General features: G+C 48.1%; 1 protein-coding gene across 19 annotated transcripts in view; it reads left to right on the top strand.

Moving 5' to 3' along the window:
• Positions 1-13,749, top strand: part of LOC6501948 (eye-specific diacylglycerol kinase) — a 94,919-nt gene extending 81,170 nt beyond the window's left edge. For 4 of the 19 annotated variants that reach the window (XM_032452456.2, XM_032452451.2, XM_032452445.2 and 1 more), the window contains exons 3-22: positions 149-290; positions 1,010-1,213; positions 1,754-1,883; positions 3,131-3,509; positions 3,568-3,748; positions 3,810-4,219; positions 4,274-4,567; positions 4,633-4,859; positions 4,918-5,139; positions 6,274-6,325; positions 6,556-6,609; positions 6,928-6,991; positions 7,101-7,258; positions 7,329-11,966; positions 12,027-12,102; positions 12,165-12,254; positions 12,313-12,777; positions 12,836-13,085; positions 13,155-13,410; positions 13,524-13,749. In XM_032452456.2, the coding sequence (XP_032308347.1) occupies positions 149-290; positions 1,010-1,213; positions 1,754-1,883; positions 3,131-3,509; positions 3,568-3,748; positions 3,810-4,219; positions 4,274-4,567; positions 4,633-4,859; positions 4,918-5,139; positions 6,274-6,325; positions 6,556-6,609; positions 6,928-6,991; positions 7,101-7,258; positions 7,329-7,575 (2,764 nt within the window). In that variant the 3' untranslated portion in view covers positions 7,576-11,966; positions 12,027-12,102; positions 12,165-12,254; ... (2 more) ...; positions 13,155-13,410; positions 13,524-13,749. Of the gene's footprint in view, positions 1-148; positions 291-1,009; positions 1,214-1,753; positions 1,884-3,130; positions 3,510-3,567; positions 3,749-3,809; positions 4,220-4,273; positions 4,568-4,632; positions 4,860-4,917; positions 5,873-5,934; positions 6,326-6,555; positions 6,610-6,927; positions 6,992-7,100; positions 7,259-7,328; positions 11,967-12,026; positions 12,103-12,164; positions 12,255-12,312; positions 12,778-12,835; positions 13,086-13,154; positions 13,411-13,523 lie in introns of those variants that run through there. The other 15 variants (XM_032452457.2, XM_032452446.2, XM_032452455.2 and 12 more) reach the window with 13 other exon arrangements.
• Positions 13,750-14,248: the final 499 nt, after the last annotated feature.

Below are 14,248 nucleotides of genomic sequence, written 5' to 3'. Positions count from 1 at the left end.
AAAATAGAATCTCTTCTCCTAATCGCCCTTTCGCAGGACACCCATTCTCAGAACTTGTCGAGTGCAGAGCGTCCAAGTCCTTTCTCCGAAGTGTTCGTAGTCCTCGTATTCCTGCTTTCACCTTTCCTTCTCTCTCTCTCCCAACAAGCAGGCGTACCGCTTCGGCGAGCAACTCCCGGAGACCGATACGGATCGTGCCCGACTGGACGGAGAACGCGGTGCAGGGCGAGCACTACTGGAAGCCCACCTCCGCCTCCGGGGATCTCTGCTGCCTGAACGAGGAGTGCATTGTGAGTACCCTGTCCCTGTCCCTGGTCCGGCCCGGTGCGGGGGGCCTTCCGTCAATTCAATTAGTGCCACCGGCACGAGAAATGGGAGGGGGGCTTCATGTGAGTGTAATTTACTTATTGCGTGCTTGTCCGACATTCACGCAATAAAATCCGGATAAGGCCAGGCCATGTGAGGGCTAGTGGGGGCTGGTGAGGGCCAGTGGGGCGGGGGCCGAGGAAGAGCGATGGGCGTGTCATCAGTTTTGGGCAGCCCGGCAGAAGTAACAGGAGAGTACTTTGTCAGGCTCGTTGTCAGCAGAAGTGTTAGTGGGGGCTGCCCACGGAAGCCTGTCTAATCGCCATCTCCATTGGCCCAGTAAGATGGTATGCCTCTGCGAGGAGGTCCTGTAGAGAGGAGAGGCCAGTCGTAGCAGCTTCCTGGCCGTCATATTCCGTCATATTTAAACTCGAAACTCCGTGGATTGGAGCCCAACAGGAGGGTAGCCAATGTCCTCTTTAAATGGCCTGGCCCAGGCACAAGCACTGTAGGCACTGTGGTTTCTCTGAGGAGGCAGGTGGAACCGCAACGCCATCGACAATTAATTGCCAAAGTTTGCTTAGCGAAGTGACAGGTCCTTCATTTGGCTGCGGTTTGGGCGAGAGTGCGCGGCACCAAAGGCACTCCTAAGAATAGGCACCTCCTGTGGTAGATTCACATTCATATTCGTCTCCTCCCGCAGAAGAGCGGCCAGCGGATGAAGTGCTCCGCCTGCCAGCTGATCGCCCACCAGAACTGCATCCCCCTCGTGAACGAGAAGTCGCAGCTGGCGTGCAAGCCGACCTACCGGGACGTGGGCATCCGCCAGTACCGGGAGCAGACCACCACCCACCACCACTGGGTGCACCGCAAGCTGGAGAAGGGCAAGTGCAAGCAGTGCGGAAAGGTAAGCCATAGGTTCCTCAAAGTATTATATAGTAGGTAGCCCCTGTTGGCTTTTGCATTAACCAATAGTGCTTGTGATTTACAAAATAATAATTATTCAAATAAAAGAAGCTTCATCTCATCAAAGTATCGTAAAGTGTCATAATATTTTAAAATATCAGTAGTCCAAAAAGCTTTTATGCTTATTTACAAAGCACCCAAGTGTGTTAAATATGAAACAAAATAAGAAGTTTGCAAAATAAAATATTAAAATAAAAGCAGATACTAACCAAAATAACACTATCATAAGTATCATAAAGTGTCATAAAATATCAGTAGTACAAAAAGCTTTAATGCTTATTTACAAAGCACCCAAGTGTGTTAAATATGAATCAAAATAAGAAAATAATAAGAAGGACAAATAAAATATTAAAATAAAAGCGTATGAGATATTAACCAAACTAACATCCCATCCGCGAGCTGTAGAAGAGTAAGGTGTAGTGCCAGAAACCCCTGCGATAACGGCTATCCTATGTGATCCACTCACTTTCTATCTATTAAGCAGGCCGTGCAGAGCAAGCTCTTCGGGTCGAAGGAGATAGTGGCGCTGTCCTGCGCCTGGTGCCACGAGATCTACCACAACAAGGAGTCGTGCTTCAACCAGGCCAAAATCGGCGAGGAGTGTCGTCTGGGTGAGTGTTGCTCCTTTCCTCCCTCTATTACTGCTTTGGGATCCTTCCCACTGTCCTCTGATTAATTACGTGACGGGCATGCAAATAAGAGGTGGGCCGGGGACTTAATTAAGTCCTCTGCTCTGCCGGATCCTCATCGTCGATTTAGCCAGTGCAAAAATAAAAAAAAATAAAATAAAAAAGGAAATGTATTAGGGCTTGGGCCCTCTAGTTTTGAATATTTATTAAATAAAATAAAAATAAGGAAAGAAGTCAGCCAAAACCAAGCACAAATTGCCAAGCTGCTAAAGACGAGTGCCCGGTTAGATATTAAAAATAGAAGTAAAATAAAAATAAAATAAGAAAATAAGGAGCCACCTCAAATATATAAACAAGATTTCAGCAGCCCATCTCAGTATTAAAAAATAAAAAGAAAACAAAATAAATTATTTGAGACCAGGAAGGAGAATAAATGTGAAACGGCTGCCTCGAAGGCTGGCAGCCGAATGAATATTTTTTGGCCGGCAGCTGACCTCCCAAACAATTCTGGACCCAGTCCGAGGGCCACGGCCTACTCAGACCTACTAATTTACTTTCTGAGCCTTCTCAACACTTTTTGGCCAACACTGTTGGTCATAACTCGGTCTGTCTGTTGTCTGAAAGTAGTGAGGCTGTTGCAAAGTACAATACATCTTTCACAATCCAGGTAGTCCTTTCCACCGATTCTAATTAATTTAATTAGGCCCCCGCCCGGATGGCAGTCTCCGGTTATTTACAAACTACAACTCTATCGACGGTTCCCATCCGGGACTCTGTCCTCCCTTCCCGGCCACATCCTGGTCCTCTAAAGTGTCCCAATGAGCGTCTTGTTAACACACTCTTCACGGCAGCCATTAGCCACGCCGTCCGTGTTCGCAAAAGGGCAAGGACTAGGACGAGGACGAGAACGAGGCCTGTGGCCGGCCGAGCTAGGCTGAAAGAAGCCATCTTGACCCCTGACCCCACGGCTCCGGAACTGTCTGGTCCGAGTTCTTTGTGTTCCCCTCACCAAGGATGCCGAGCGACCTCCGTAATTGTCCTCTGGTATGTGGGCTATGCGGGCCACAATAGCCCCAAATAGCCCCCGACTCCGGCTGAGACTTTTCTTTAAAGGCCGCAAATTGAATTTAATTGCCTGGCCATCCTTGAGCTCCTTCCACCCACACACACACAGATACACACACCTCGAAATAGACCGTTCTAACTTCGTTTTTGGTGCGTCCTTGCAGGAAACTATGCACCCATCATCGTGCCCCCCTCCTGGATCGTCAAGCTGCCCAGCAAGGGAAACTTCAAGTCCTCGATACGCGTCAGCAACAAGAACAATGCCGCTGCGGGATCCTCGGCCGGCGGAGGAGGAGGAGGAGGTGGGGCCGGAGGCAAGAGCAAGAAGCAGACCCAGCGCCGCCAGAAGGGCCAGAAGGACGAGAAGAAGGAGCCGCGCGCCTTCATCGTGAAGCCGATTCCCTCGCCGGAGGTGATCCCGGTCGTAGTCTTCATCAATCCCAAGTCCGGAGGCAACCAGGGCGTGAAGCTCTTGGGCAAGTTCCAGCACCTGCTCAACCCGCGCCAGGTCTTTGATCTCACCCAGGGTGGCCCTAAGATGGGGTGAGTAGTGTGTATTCGAAAATATGTAAACTCCTTCTAATATATTCCTTCCGTGCAGGCTGGACATGTTCCGCAAGGCTCCCAACCTCAGGGTGCTGGCCTGCGGCGGCGACGGCACCGTCGGCTGGGTCCTGTCCGTCCTGGACACGATCCATCCGCCCCTGCAGCCGGTTCCGGCCGTCGGAGTGCTGCCCCTCGGCACCGGCAATGATCTCGCTCGCGCCCTCGGATGGGGCGGGGTAAGTGCTCCACAGGCTCCCTTTGCAGGAACACTTACTTATTTGAACCCACTTCCTGCAGGGCTACACGGACGAACCCATCGGCAAGATTCTGCGCGAGATAGGGATGTCGCAGTGCGTCCTCATGGACCGCTGGCGCGTCAAGGTGACTCCCAACGACGACGTCACCGACGACCACGTCGACAGGAGCAAGGCGAACGTGCCCCTGAACGTCATCAACAACTACTTCTCGTTCGGCGTGGACGCCCACATCGCCCTCGAGTTCCACGAGGCGCGGGAGGCCCATCCGGAGCGCTTCAACTCGCGGCTGCGCAACAAGATGTACTACGGCCAGATGGGCGGCAAGGACCTGATCCTGCGCCAGTACCGCAACCTCTCCCAGTGGGTGACGCTCGAGTGCGATGGCCAGGACTTTACCGGAAAGCTTCGCGACGCCGGCTGCCATGCCGTCCTCTTCCTGAACATCCCCAGGTGAGGGATTGCTTCTCCACTACCAAGAGAGGTACTAACCATCTCCCCCCACAGCTATGGCGGCGGCACCCATCCGTGGAACGACTCCTTCGGTTCCACGAAGCCCTCCATCGACGACGGGCTGATGGAAGTGGTGGGCCTGACGACCTACCAGCTGCCCATGCTGCAGGCGGGCATGCACGGCACCTGCATCTGCCAGTGCCGGAAGGCGCGCATCATCACCAAGCGCACCATTCCGATGCAGGTGGACGGGGAGGCCTGCCGGGTGAAGCCCTCGGTGATCGAGATCGAGCTGCTCAACAAGGCCCTGATGCTCTCCAAGCGAAAGCACGGACGCGGCGACGTCCAGTGAGTGATGATCCCACGAGGTGCCCCAGAAGACCCTCCCAGTAACAATTTATGTGCCTTTGCAGAGTCAACCCACTGGAGAAGATGCAGCTGCACATCCTGCGCGTCACCATGCAGCAGTACGAGCAGTACCACTACGACAAGGAGATGCTCCGGAAGCTGGCCAACAAGCTCGGCCAGATCGAGATCGAGTCCCAGTGCGACCTCGAGCATGTGCGCAACATGCTCAACGCCAAGTTCGAGGAGTCGATATCCTACCCAAAGGTCTCCCAGGACTGGTGCTTCATAGACTGTGAGTAGCATCCCTCCTACGCCTCGGAGAACTCGTAACGACTCCCGCCTCCCTGCAGCCTGCACCGCGGAGCACTACTTCCGCATCGACCGCGCCCAGGAGCACTTGCACTACATCTGCGACATCGCCATCGACGAGCTGTACATCCTGGACCACGAGGCGGCCACGATGCCCCAGACCCCGGACCAGGAGCGCTCCTTCGCGGCCTTCTCGCAGCGGCAGGCGCAGAACGAGCGCCGCCAGCTGGACCAGGCCCAGGGCCGCGGCCCCGGCAGCACGGGTATGGACATGGGCGCGGGTGCGGGCGCGGCTTTCAGACGGCTGGGGCTGGCCGGGTGCTGGCCCTCGGCGGGCAGCCAGCACCCGGATCCGGAGCCGTTGCAGGAGCGGCTGGATGAGCTCCAGCAGCAGGTGGCCGAGCAGCTGCCTTACCTGGACAGGCGCATGATCCTGCACCTCCACTTCCGCAAGCGTCGCGTCGAGATCTGATCTTCCCCACGCCCCGAATCCCAGTCCCCGTCCCAGTCCCAGTACCAGTCCCAGAACTAACCGAATTTGAGAGGGCGGAGCGGAGTGGAGGGGCTCTCGGTTCATATAATTTGTGCATTGCGTTATTTTCACTAGAGTTTTATGTTTTGTTGTCATAACTGTCGTCCTCGTTGCCGGAGAGTGTCCCTCGAGCATGGCTCATAGCAGCTGCCGTCGAAGTACCATCCCTAGAGTCCTAGAGGATGGCATTCCGAGCTCTCCAGAAATGTCAGACTGTAAAGTATTTCAAAAATCTATAGAATCTATAGAGGATCAGGCCCTTAAGCCCTTGCTTCGACGGCAACTGTGGGCATAGAACCCATTCCACACTGCGAACGACACTCGCCCGCCCCCAAAGACACCCCCACCACACACCCACTACTCCCGCACACCCACACACATACATCGCCCATACATAAGTAACATGAAACTGTATGTTTAACCGTGAGGAGCCGAATACAGCTTAGTCCTTGCCACGATCGCATGTAAGTAGAGCATTAAATACGACCACTCCTGTCCCTAACTGGTATATAATCCCGGCTTACAGTCACAGTTAGCCGTAGCAAGGACCAAACCGTATTCGCAACGATCCCTAAACTAACCACCACTCAACCCGACCCACCACACCACCATCCAGAAACCACACCAAGGGGTGCCCCCCACGGGGAACGGGTAGGTGTAACGCCTTGCAATAGTCATAGTCCTTGGTAGTGGACCCGTCGGCCGAGGGTCCTGTTGAACTAGTTGTCGTGTTGGCTGGCATTAGAAACCTAGAAGATCTACTTATCTCGATATTTAGCTGTAACCGTGTACTCTTACTTGCGCCTACTAACAGTTTGTAACTATCTTTTACACACACACTCCTAACACCTTCCGACACACAAAGATGAGGACTTGCAAATTGGCTCCAAGCCCATCAAAGTGATGAAGTGGAAGAGGTAAAAAGCGATCCCTATCCATACTCCCTCACCGATCACCGATCACCTCGCTCTCTCACCCGCTTTGCTCATGGATGTCCGCCATCTCGTACACGGTCTAGTGCCACCTCTCTATATCTCCACCTGTCCTCCTCCTCTTCTGCATTTGCTTTGGTTGACGATTAATGATTTCTGATTTCTGGTTTCTGATTAACTTTCTGTTCGAAACATCCCACTACTTCTGCATGCAGCAACAAAGACCGTTTGTTCAGTTTCAACGAAGACGTTTTTGGTTATGGATTCAGGTACTCCGTATAACTATCTGTCTCTCTCCCCACCTGGCTCTCTGTGTTGGCTATCTCTTTCTTTTTGGTTACTCTCTTTCTTTCTTTCCGCCTTACTCTGTCTCTGTCTCTGTCTCTGTCTCAGTCTCAGTCTCAGACTCAGTCGTAACTCGTACTCGTACTCGTACTCGTATCATTGACATTTCGATATCAAACGCCTCGGATGAAGACAACCGGAACTGATGTCTGAACTTTCTTTGTTTCTTTACTCTTCCATGCACACGAACCACAACACACACCCAACGAACACCCAACACCCAACACACACTCGAACAATAGCCCTATACTGGAGCAAACTTCCGATGCCGTACTACTAGCAGCCCAGAGCGGCGATCTCAATATGGTAGCTTAACTCTTGCCACTTATCCGTAGACCTTAGAGAATGTATCTGTAGACGTAGCCTAGGCCCAGTCAGTAGGCCAGCCCCTAACTCAGTTCCCTCCTCCTTCCAGTTACGTGCACTACATGAACAAGGATACTCACTGCAGTCGGTGAACAAGAACGGACAGACGGCCCTGCACTTTGCTTGCAAATACAACCACAAGGACATTGTCAAATACATCATCTCGTGCGCCACTCGACGCGTCATCAACATGGCCGACAAGGAGCGGTAAGTTCACGCCCCCCCCCACTCCGCCTCGTCCAGGACTCTGTCTAACCCCCTGTCCAAATCCTTCCAGGGGACAGACGGCCCTCCACATCGCCGCCGAGCAGAACCGCCGCGACATCTGCGTGATGCTGGTGGCCGCCGGAGCGAACCTGCAGGCCCGCGACTCCGGCGGGAACACAGCCATGATGGTGGCGTTCAACAAGAACGCCAACGAGATCGCCACCTATTTGGAAAGTAAGCAGGGAACCCCCCAGCCCGCAGACGGCGCCTGGCCAGTCAACGACTCGAATACATCGCCGTCGGCCCCCTCCATGTAGAGAAATCGCTAGATAGTACCGCCAGACCCACAGCCCACACTCCTGCCTACACCCACAACACGAAAGCGAAGCGAAGGAGTAAGCGTAATCTAGGCCCACTAATCTTGCGAATTTCTCCTTTCCCTGCAAAATAATCAACACCCAATACTGGATCGACGATGGACACTACCTTGTACATAAACGCCTCAAAACCTCAAAACCACATTCCAAACCAAATCGTCCAGGTCAAGAGCGGTTCATGCACCTGGAGGTGCAGACCCGGATCTAAGGATCTAAGGACAGACGGATGCACGACGGATGCAGGACAGTCGGCGGAGGCGGTCGGCGAAGAAGCATTCACCCATAAGGAATACTTTAATGATAATCGCTTTTTTTTCAACTAGTTTTTTGCTTTTTGTTCGAACTAGCAAGTACGAGAAACCAAGCAAGTTATACCATATATGATATGATCTAAGCAAAGGATACGAACCGCAGACCACAGACCACACTCATCACTCATCCGCATCCTCATCCTCATCCTCATCACTCATCACTCAACACTCAAGACACACACGGCACTTGAAACTGAAGGCAGCAAACTAAGAATACTGCATTGTAGAGGAGAGCTAGCGAGGAAGCGAGGTAGGCAATATTTGATCCGATTTATTTTAACTTAAGAACAGAGTCAGAATCAGAACAGATCGAAATTCTGCTGGTTGTCGCTCGTCGCGAGGCGGGCGGTGGCGTTTAATGATTATATTGTGATATCTAAATTAATTACGCAAAATTATCAAGCGGGAGCGAGAGCGAAATTGATATTAGCGAGGAGCTAGGAGCTAGGAGCTAGGAGCGAGGAGGGAGGAGCATTTGCTGTACATAAGGATAATCAATCACAGACACACCGAGCAAATATTTAGTCGCCCTAACTAACACGTAATTCTTAATATTAAACGTCTAATGTATACATTTTGGAGTTCGACTAGGCTAAGTGAGATTTCAATACTCTTGTCAAGAAACCAAAACGAGAACGAGGCAGAGCAGCAGCAGCACGATTAGAGGAGCGAGGGTGTCCTGCGGCCCGCTCCAGGACCACCCCAGGACCCCCAGCTCGCAAACACACAAAGAACACACTGACACGGTCCCGATGCACAGACTAGAATGCACAACCCCCTAGACATGGCCCCATGCTTCAGCCCCATTCTATATCTAATATCCTATATCCTACATCCTACATCCAATGCGTTTCAGACCGAGAGACTTGAATTCCGAGAACCAGTTAGAACAAGGACTGTCCGTGCCATCCGCACTCTATTACCCCCTATTTCCCCACCCGAACACAAAACACGAGAAGCAAGAACCCTACGTTAGCGAAACTCATATATGTATACCTTATAGAATCAAAAGTAACTACGATACAATACTTATATTACATAGTCGTTAATCTAAACTAATCTCAATAATGATACGATGCGATGTACAGAAGAAGGATGTTTTCTTCCGCTTCGATTCCGAATCCCTCGGCCGCAGACGCGGGTCGGGAGTCAATTATGTTACCACGTTCTTTTCGGCTTACGATCATAAATAGCACGTAGATCATAATAGGCGATAGACGATAGGCGTAGGCGTTAGACTGTAGCGATTAGCATCGGTTGATTGATTGACAGATTGATTGATTGATTGATTGATGAGGCACCCGAACGACTAGGTATCGGACACCTTTACGAGACGTGGCCGAACGGCGGCAGGTCCCTGCAGGCCCTGGCCTTCCCCGGAGCCGTGGCTCTGGTTCCCGGGAAGCGGACTGCGCCGGGACACTGCCCCCGTTCCGCCGTAATTATGTTTTGGATTTCAACACACGCGTTCGCGCAAACGAGTCCCCTGCCGCTGCGGGAGGCGACACACTCGCAGAATCGATTGGGACCCGGGCTGCCGGGTTTTTCGGGGCGAGCTGCCCGCGATGCCCCCCGAAGGTGTGCCCCGCCCACTAGCAATCCGGGTCCCAAATGGCAGGACACAGGCCCCCTGCGCCGGCAAAGGATGCGTTGAAAACGAGTTGCCAATGAATAGTTGAACATAGTCGAGTGTTGCGAAGGCGGATGGAAGGCGGTTACGACACGGAAACGTTTACAAGAGTTAAGAGCTCATTCCGAACCAAGCAGTACTTTTCCAAGACAACTATTTCAGAACCAACTAGGTCAGCTTCAGTAGAGCAGAGTACTAGGAATAATTAGCAAATGACAATCTAGAGAATTTAGCCAGAGAGCTGGGAGCAGAGAAGGCGTTTGCTAGCCCCTGGAACTACCAACTATGCCACTAACCGACACCCACAGACACAGGCCCAGACCCAGACCCAGACGACACGGGAACGGGAACTCTGTCACAACACGGTTAATTTTAGGAAACTTATTGCTATTCTTTACACAGCGCTGAAAATTTGAAATTGTAGTCGGAGGATTTTTGTGGAGGGACATCCTGGGAGGATGATGCAAAGGATAGCTGTTGAATGAGGAGACAAATGCGAGGAGACAGGCTAGAAGGAGTGCCGCAGCTGGGCACTTTCACAGCTGTTCGGAGAACAACCGGGTCCAAGCTAAACTAAAAGATATATTTTCATGGATTTTGTAAAACTTGAGAAGCCACAGACACAGATACAGATACAGATACAGACACAGACACAGATATACTACACAGATACAGATACAGATACAGATACACAGCCACATAAAGTTCACAAGTTGAAGGCATAAACTGCATATGCATAATGTGTATATAAGAACTATAGAAGCTATATATTTAAATATATATACAGACATATATATATTTTTTTCGAATCGTTTAAGTGAAAGAGTTGAACAAAATATGAAGAGAACATGAATCGCAAGTCTTATGAAAACCTAGCTAGTAAGGCAACCCAAAATTGTAAAGGTCTCGATACAAATAAAAATACAGATACGGAAACGGAACGAGAGAATGCTAAGCTGCAGATGCAGATGCAGATGCAGATGCAGATACAGATGCAGATGCAGATTAAAACATATTACCTAGCGAATGCCTAACGCTCTTTGAAGTAAAAAAGTAATACTTATGCATACAGTACACATACAGAAGTATATATAAATATTGATATATATACGAGAATATATATATTTATATTATATATATATTATATTTATAATAAAGCATATATATGTAAATGTAACTTATTTATGGTATTTACGCGCCTACCTAGTCCCTGTAAATATTTCGAAGAACTTCAATCCGATTTCCAACTGATTTATATATGTATACCACATGCTAGCTCAACAAAAGGACAGACATCGAAGCTAAGACAGGACTCTCCCCTCTACTGATATACAACTGCTATATACTATTAACTTACTTTTAATTATAAACTTACGCAAGTCTGAAAGTATTTCTATCGAAGAGTTCTAAACTGCTTTACTGTAAATTGTACATACACCTCTAGCTCTAGATGATTCGGATACCTGTAGTCTGCTAGATACTGAGACATTGTAAGATACATCCCAGACACACACAGACACACCCAGATCCCTAGACTCCCCCAGCCCCCATTTATCAATATACATACAACACACATATTTACTTTTTTTGGATTAGTCACTAAGCATAAACTTAGAGATCGAAAAACAAAAGGCAACATGAATTACTAAGTACGATATGCACTGCAAGCACTGAGGAATTTGATTCAATTTTACTTAAGATTACGAAAAGCGAAAATTGAAGTAGCATTTAGAAATTACTAAATTACGAATATAAATTTAAAATTAATTTTTCCAGCTAAGAACAGGTATTGCTTTCTGGCAATTGAGTGGACTTTGAGAACGTATTAGCATCTGGATTGGCTATGCAGCGTGTATATATGTACATCACTCCCACAGACTCCCACAGAAACACACAAATCTGATAATAGGCCAGACATAGCTGTACAATAGTTATTGAGACTCCCCCTTAAAGTAAAAGTCTATCAATCTAAAAGCATGCTCTTTAAATCTGTCCACCAAATTATACTTCCTGGAGATGCAAAGCCCGAACCTTTCTAGACCTTTCCTTACCTCGACAGAAACGTTGCAAAATTGTAAAATCAAGAAAATTAATTATAAACCCCAAACACTATCAACTTAAGCTAGCTAATCGCAAGTATTTGACCACCAAACGATATCATCCACAAAATTGCTTATAAATATTTTCCATCACTCTATTACGAGGAAATAAATTTTTTTTGGTATTTCAAACTCAAAAACGGACAGTTTTAATGGTACACGGGATATTGAAACATTAAATTATAACATCATAATAATATAATTTATAATTTATAATATAAACAGATTCCTAGGAACAAATGGAAAGTGGAGTCGCTACTCTTTCGAAATTTCTAATTGAACGCGAATCAGGTATGTCAAAAGTATAATAATGCATTAAGGCCTAATCTAACTTGGTTTCTATTCCAACAGGTGAGCGGGACGCGTCCGGAAACAAACCACTACCGAACCCTCACATCCCCCAACATGAAAAGACATTAACACCAGCGTAAGCATTTTTTCACCAAAAATATAGTTTTTCTGTTTATGTATATTATAATTTTCTTTCAGGAGCGTCATCTGGCCAATGGATTGTGTTTTAAGCCAAGTTTCGTCCTGATTGAACCTTGATCTACAGTAACCAGGAACACCACACCTGCGGTAATAAAAATTAAACAAAAATGCGACTCATTTTAAACTTCCCGCTTTCAAATTTCAGTGCTACAAAACGACCAACGTGTGCTAGAGGTGGAACAAAATGTGTATTGGTAAATGCCGATAGTAACTATCGATTAGCATAGAGGTGGAAAATAATGTGTATTGGTAAATGCCGATAGTAAGTATCGCATCGACATCGATATATTATGACTTACCGACTTATCGATATTCTTATCACCCCTGTCGTCATTGCTCATCTCTATGCCGACTTGCAAATCGCTAAGAAACTTCCTCGTCTATAAATACGCTTTTTTCCACCAATTCGGGACTCAACGCTTCTTAAACAGCGTCATTTCAAGCAAAAAAGCATCATTCAGATGGCGAAGAAGACAATAGAATATGAAGATGATGAAGAATGCCGTCCAGCGTAACAGGACGACCATGTGCGACATTCACCCTAGGTCGACGGCAAAACCGGCCGAAATTGCGTTTTGGTACTAAAAGAACAAGGATGAGGCCATATGAGGTAAGTTTGTTGTGAATCCTGGATCAAAATCTATAATAATCTCTAATTTTCCTTTCAGGCATGAAAAGATTCGGGCTAAGAAAATAGACATTTGCAAATGAAATGTGAACGAAGCAGTCCTGTTGGACGCCTTTCGTTTGGCCCCAACTATGCAGGGCGTTTCTACTTTCGGTGCTTGACCTATGACCAATGTCATCGTAATTGGTTGCTTGCGAACACAAGAGCCACCCAGCTCAGTTCAAGGAATACGACGATGAAGTAAACCAATCTTGAGTGCGGATCATTGGCAAAGAAAGGAGCCAATAAAGGTAAATCAAAATATTTATTATCAGATTTTTGCATATTTTAACAAACTTTATATATCCAAAACGCTTTAGAGGAAGCTTAGATTGCTGAAGGGACAGATTCGGCCAAGGATCCGGATTCCCATTCTGAGCACCACATTAAGAGCGGCATGCTGCACGCCGGAAACCGATCGAAGGAGGAGGAGCTGCAGCCGCTAAGGCTTTCCCTTGACTAAGGGACCAGATCGCAAACAAGCTAGGCAAGCAACAGCGGATGGAGCTCAAAAGGCTACTGGTTGGCGGACGGAACAGAACTGGCGGTAGTAGCGGGCTTTCTATACAAATTTGAGTACGTATTCTGTGGGATTCGGGAAAGAACGGATGATTGTTCCTATCCACACACATATTTATTTAATTCTTTTCGTTGAATTTGCCTGTAATATTCCCTTTCTTTTGTTTCAGTGGCGTGAAGCGACTGGACTGGCCGTCGGAGCAGCTTGAGAATCGTCACATGGCCGCACCGCTTTCAAAAATGAGAAGGAATTCGAAGCAGAGTCGCGGCCAGCAGAAGGCACAGATTTAACATGGACCACATTGGGGCGGGAATCATTTAAGTAGAAATGCAAAGGCTTAACTTCAAAAAGAAATTATTTTGTGGGCTTATCTTAATAAAAACTTGTATCTAAAATTTTGGCCAAAATCCAAGTGGCGATAACGCCAAATGGCCATTTTTGCATCTTAATTCATTATTGGGCTCAATATATTTCGTTTGAGACATTCCGCATCGAAATCGGCTGAGAAATGGACGAGATAGGGTCTCCGACAAATTGGAATTTCGCGCATTCGGCTGCGCTGTCGCCCCCATGGTTTTATAATTCCCAAGCGCTTCTAGCGTCGGGCGACTATAAAAGAAATGCTGCTGCAGAGGATTAACTTTTTATGTCCATTAAAACTCTGCCATTTACCGTCCGATTTGGACGGGAGTGGTCTTAAACGATTCTTCGGAACCGCTTTAAGCGAACTATGCAAAAAAATTTCGAGATTTCAACTTATTTCGATCAAAAAATTTTCTATTGTGAAATCGAAAAACTAATGATACAGTTTGAAGGACATCCGAGTCCTGATTCCAAAATTGCATGGCGTTGCCAGATCGGACCAGGAATGGCCAAGATATAAGCTATAGAAGG

This window comes from Drosophila ananassae, chromosome XR (genome assembly GCF_017639315.1).
Source record: "Drosophila ananassae strain 14024-0371.13 chromosome XR, ASM1763931v2, whole genome shotgun sequence".
Taxonomy (NCBI): Eukaryota; Metazoa; Arthropoda; class Insecta; order Diptera; family Drosophilidae; genus Drosophila; species Drosophila ananassae.
This window is presented reverse-complemented; position numbering and strand designations above follow the sequence as displayed.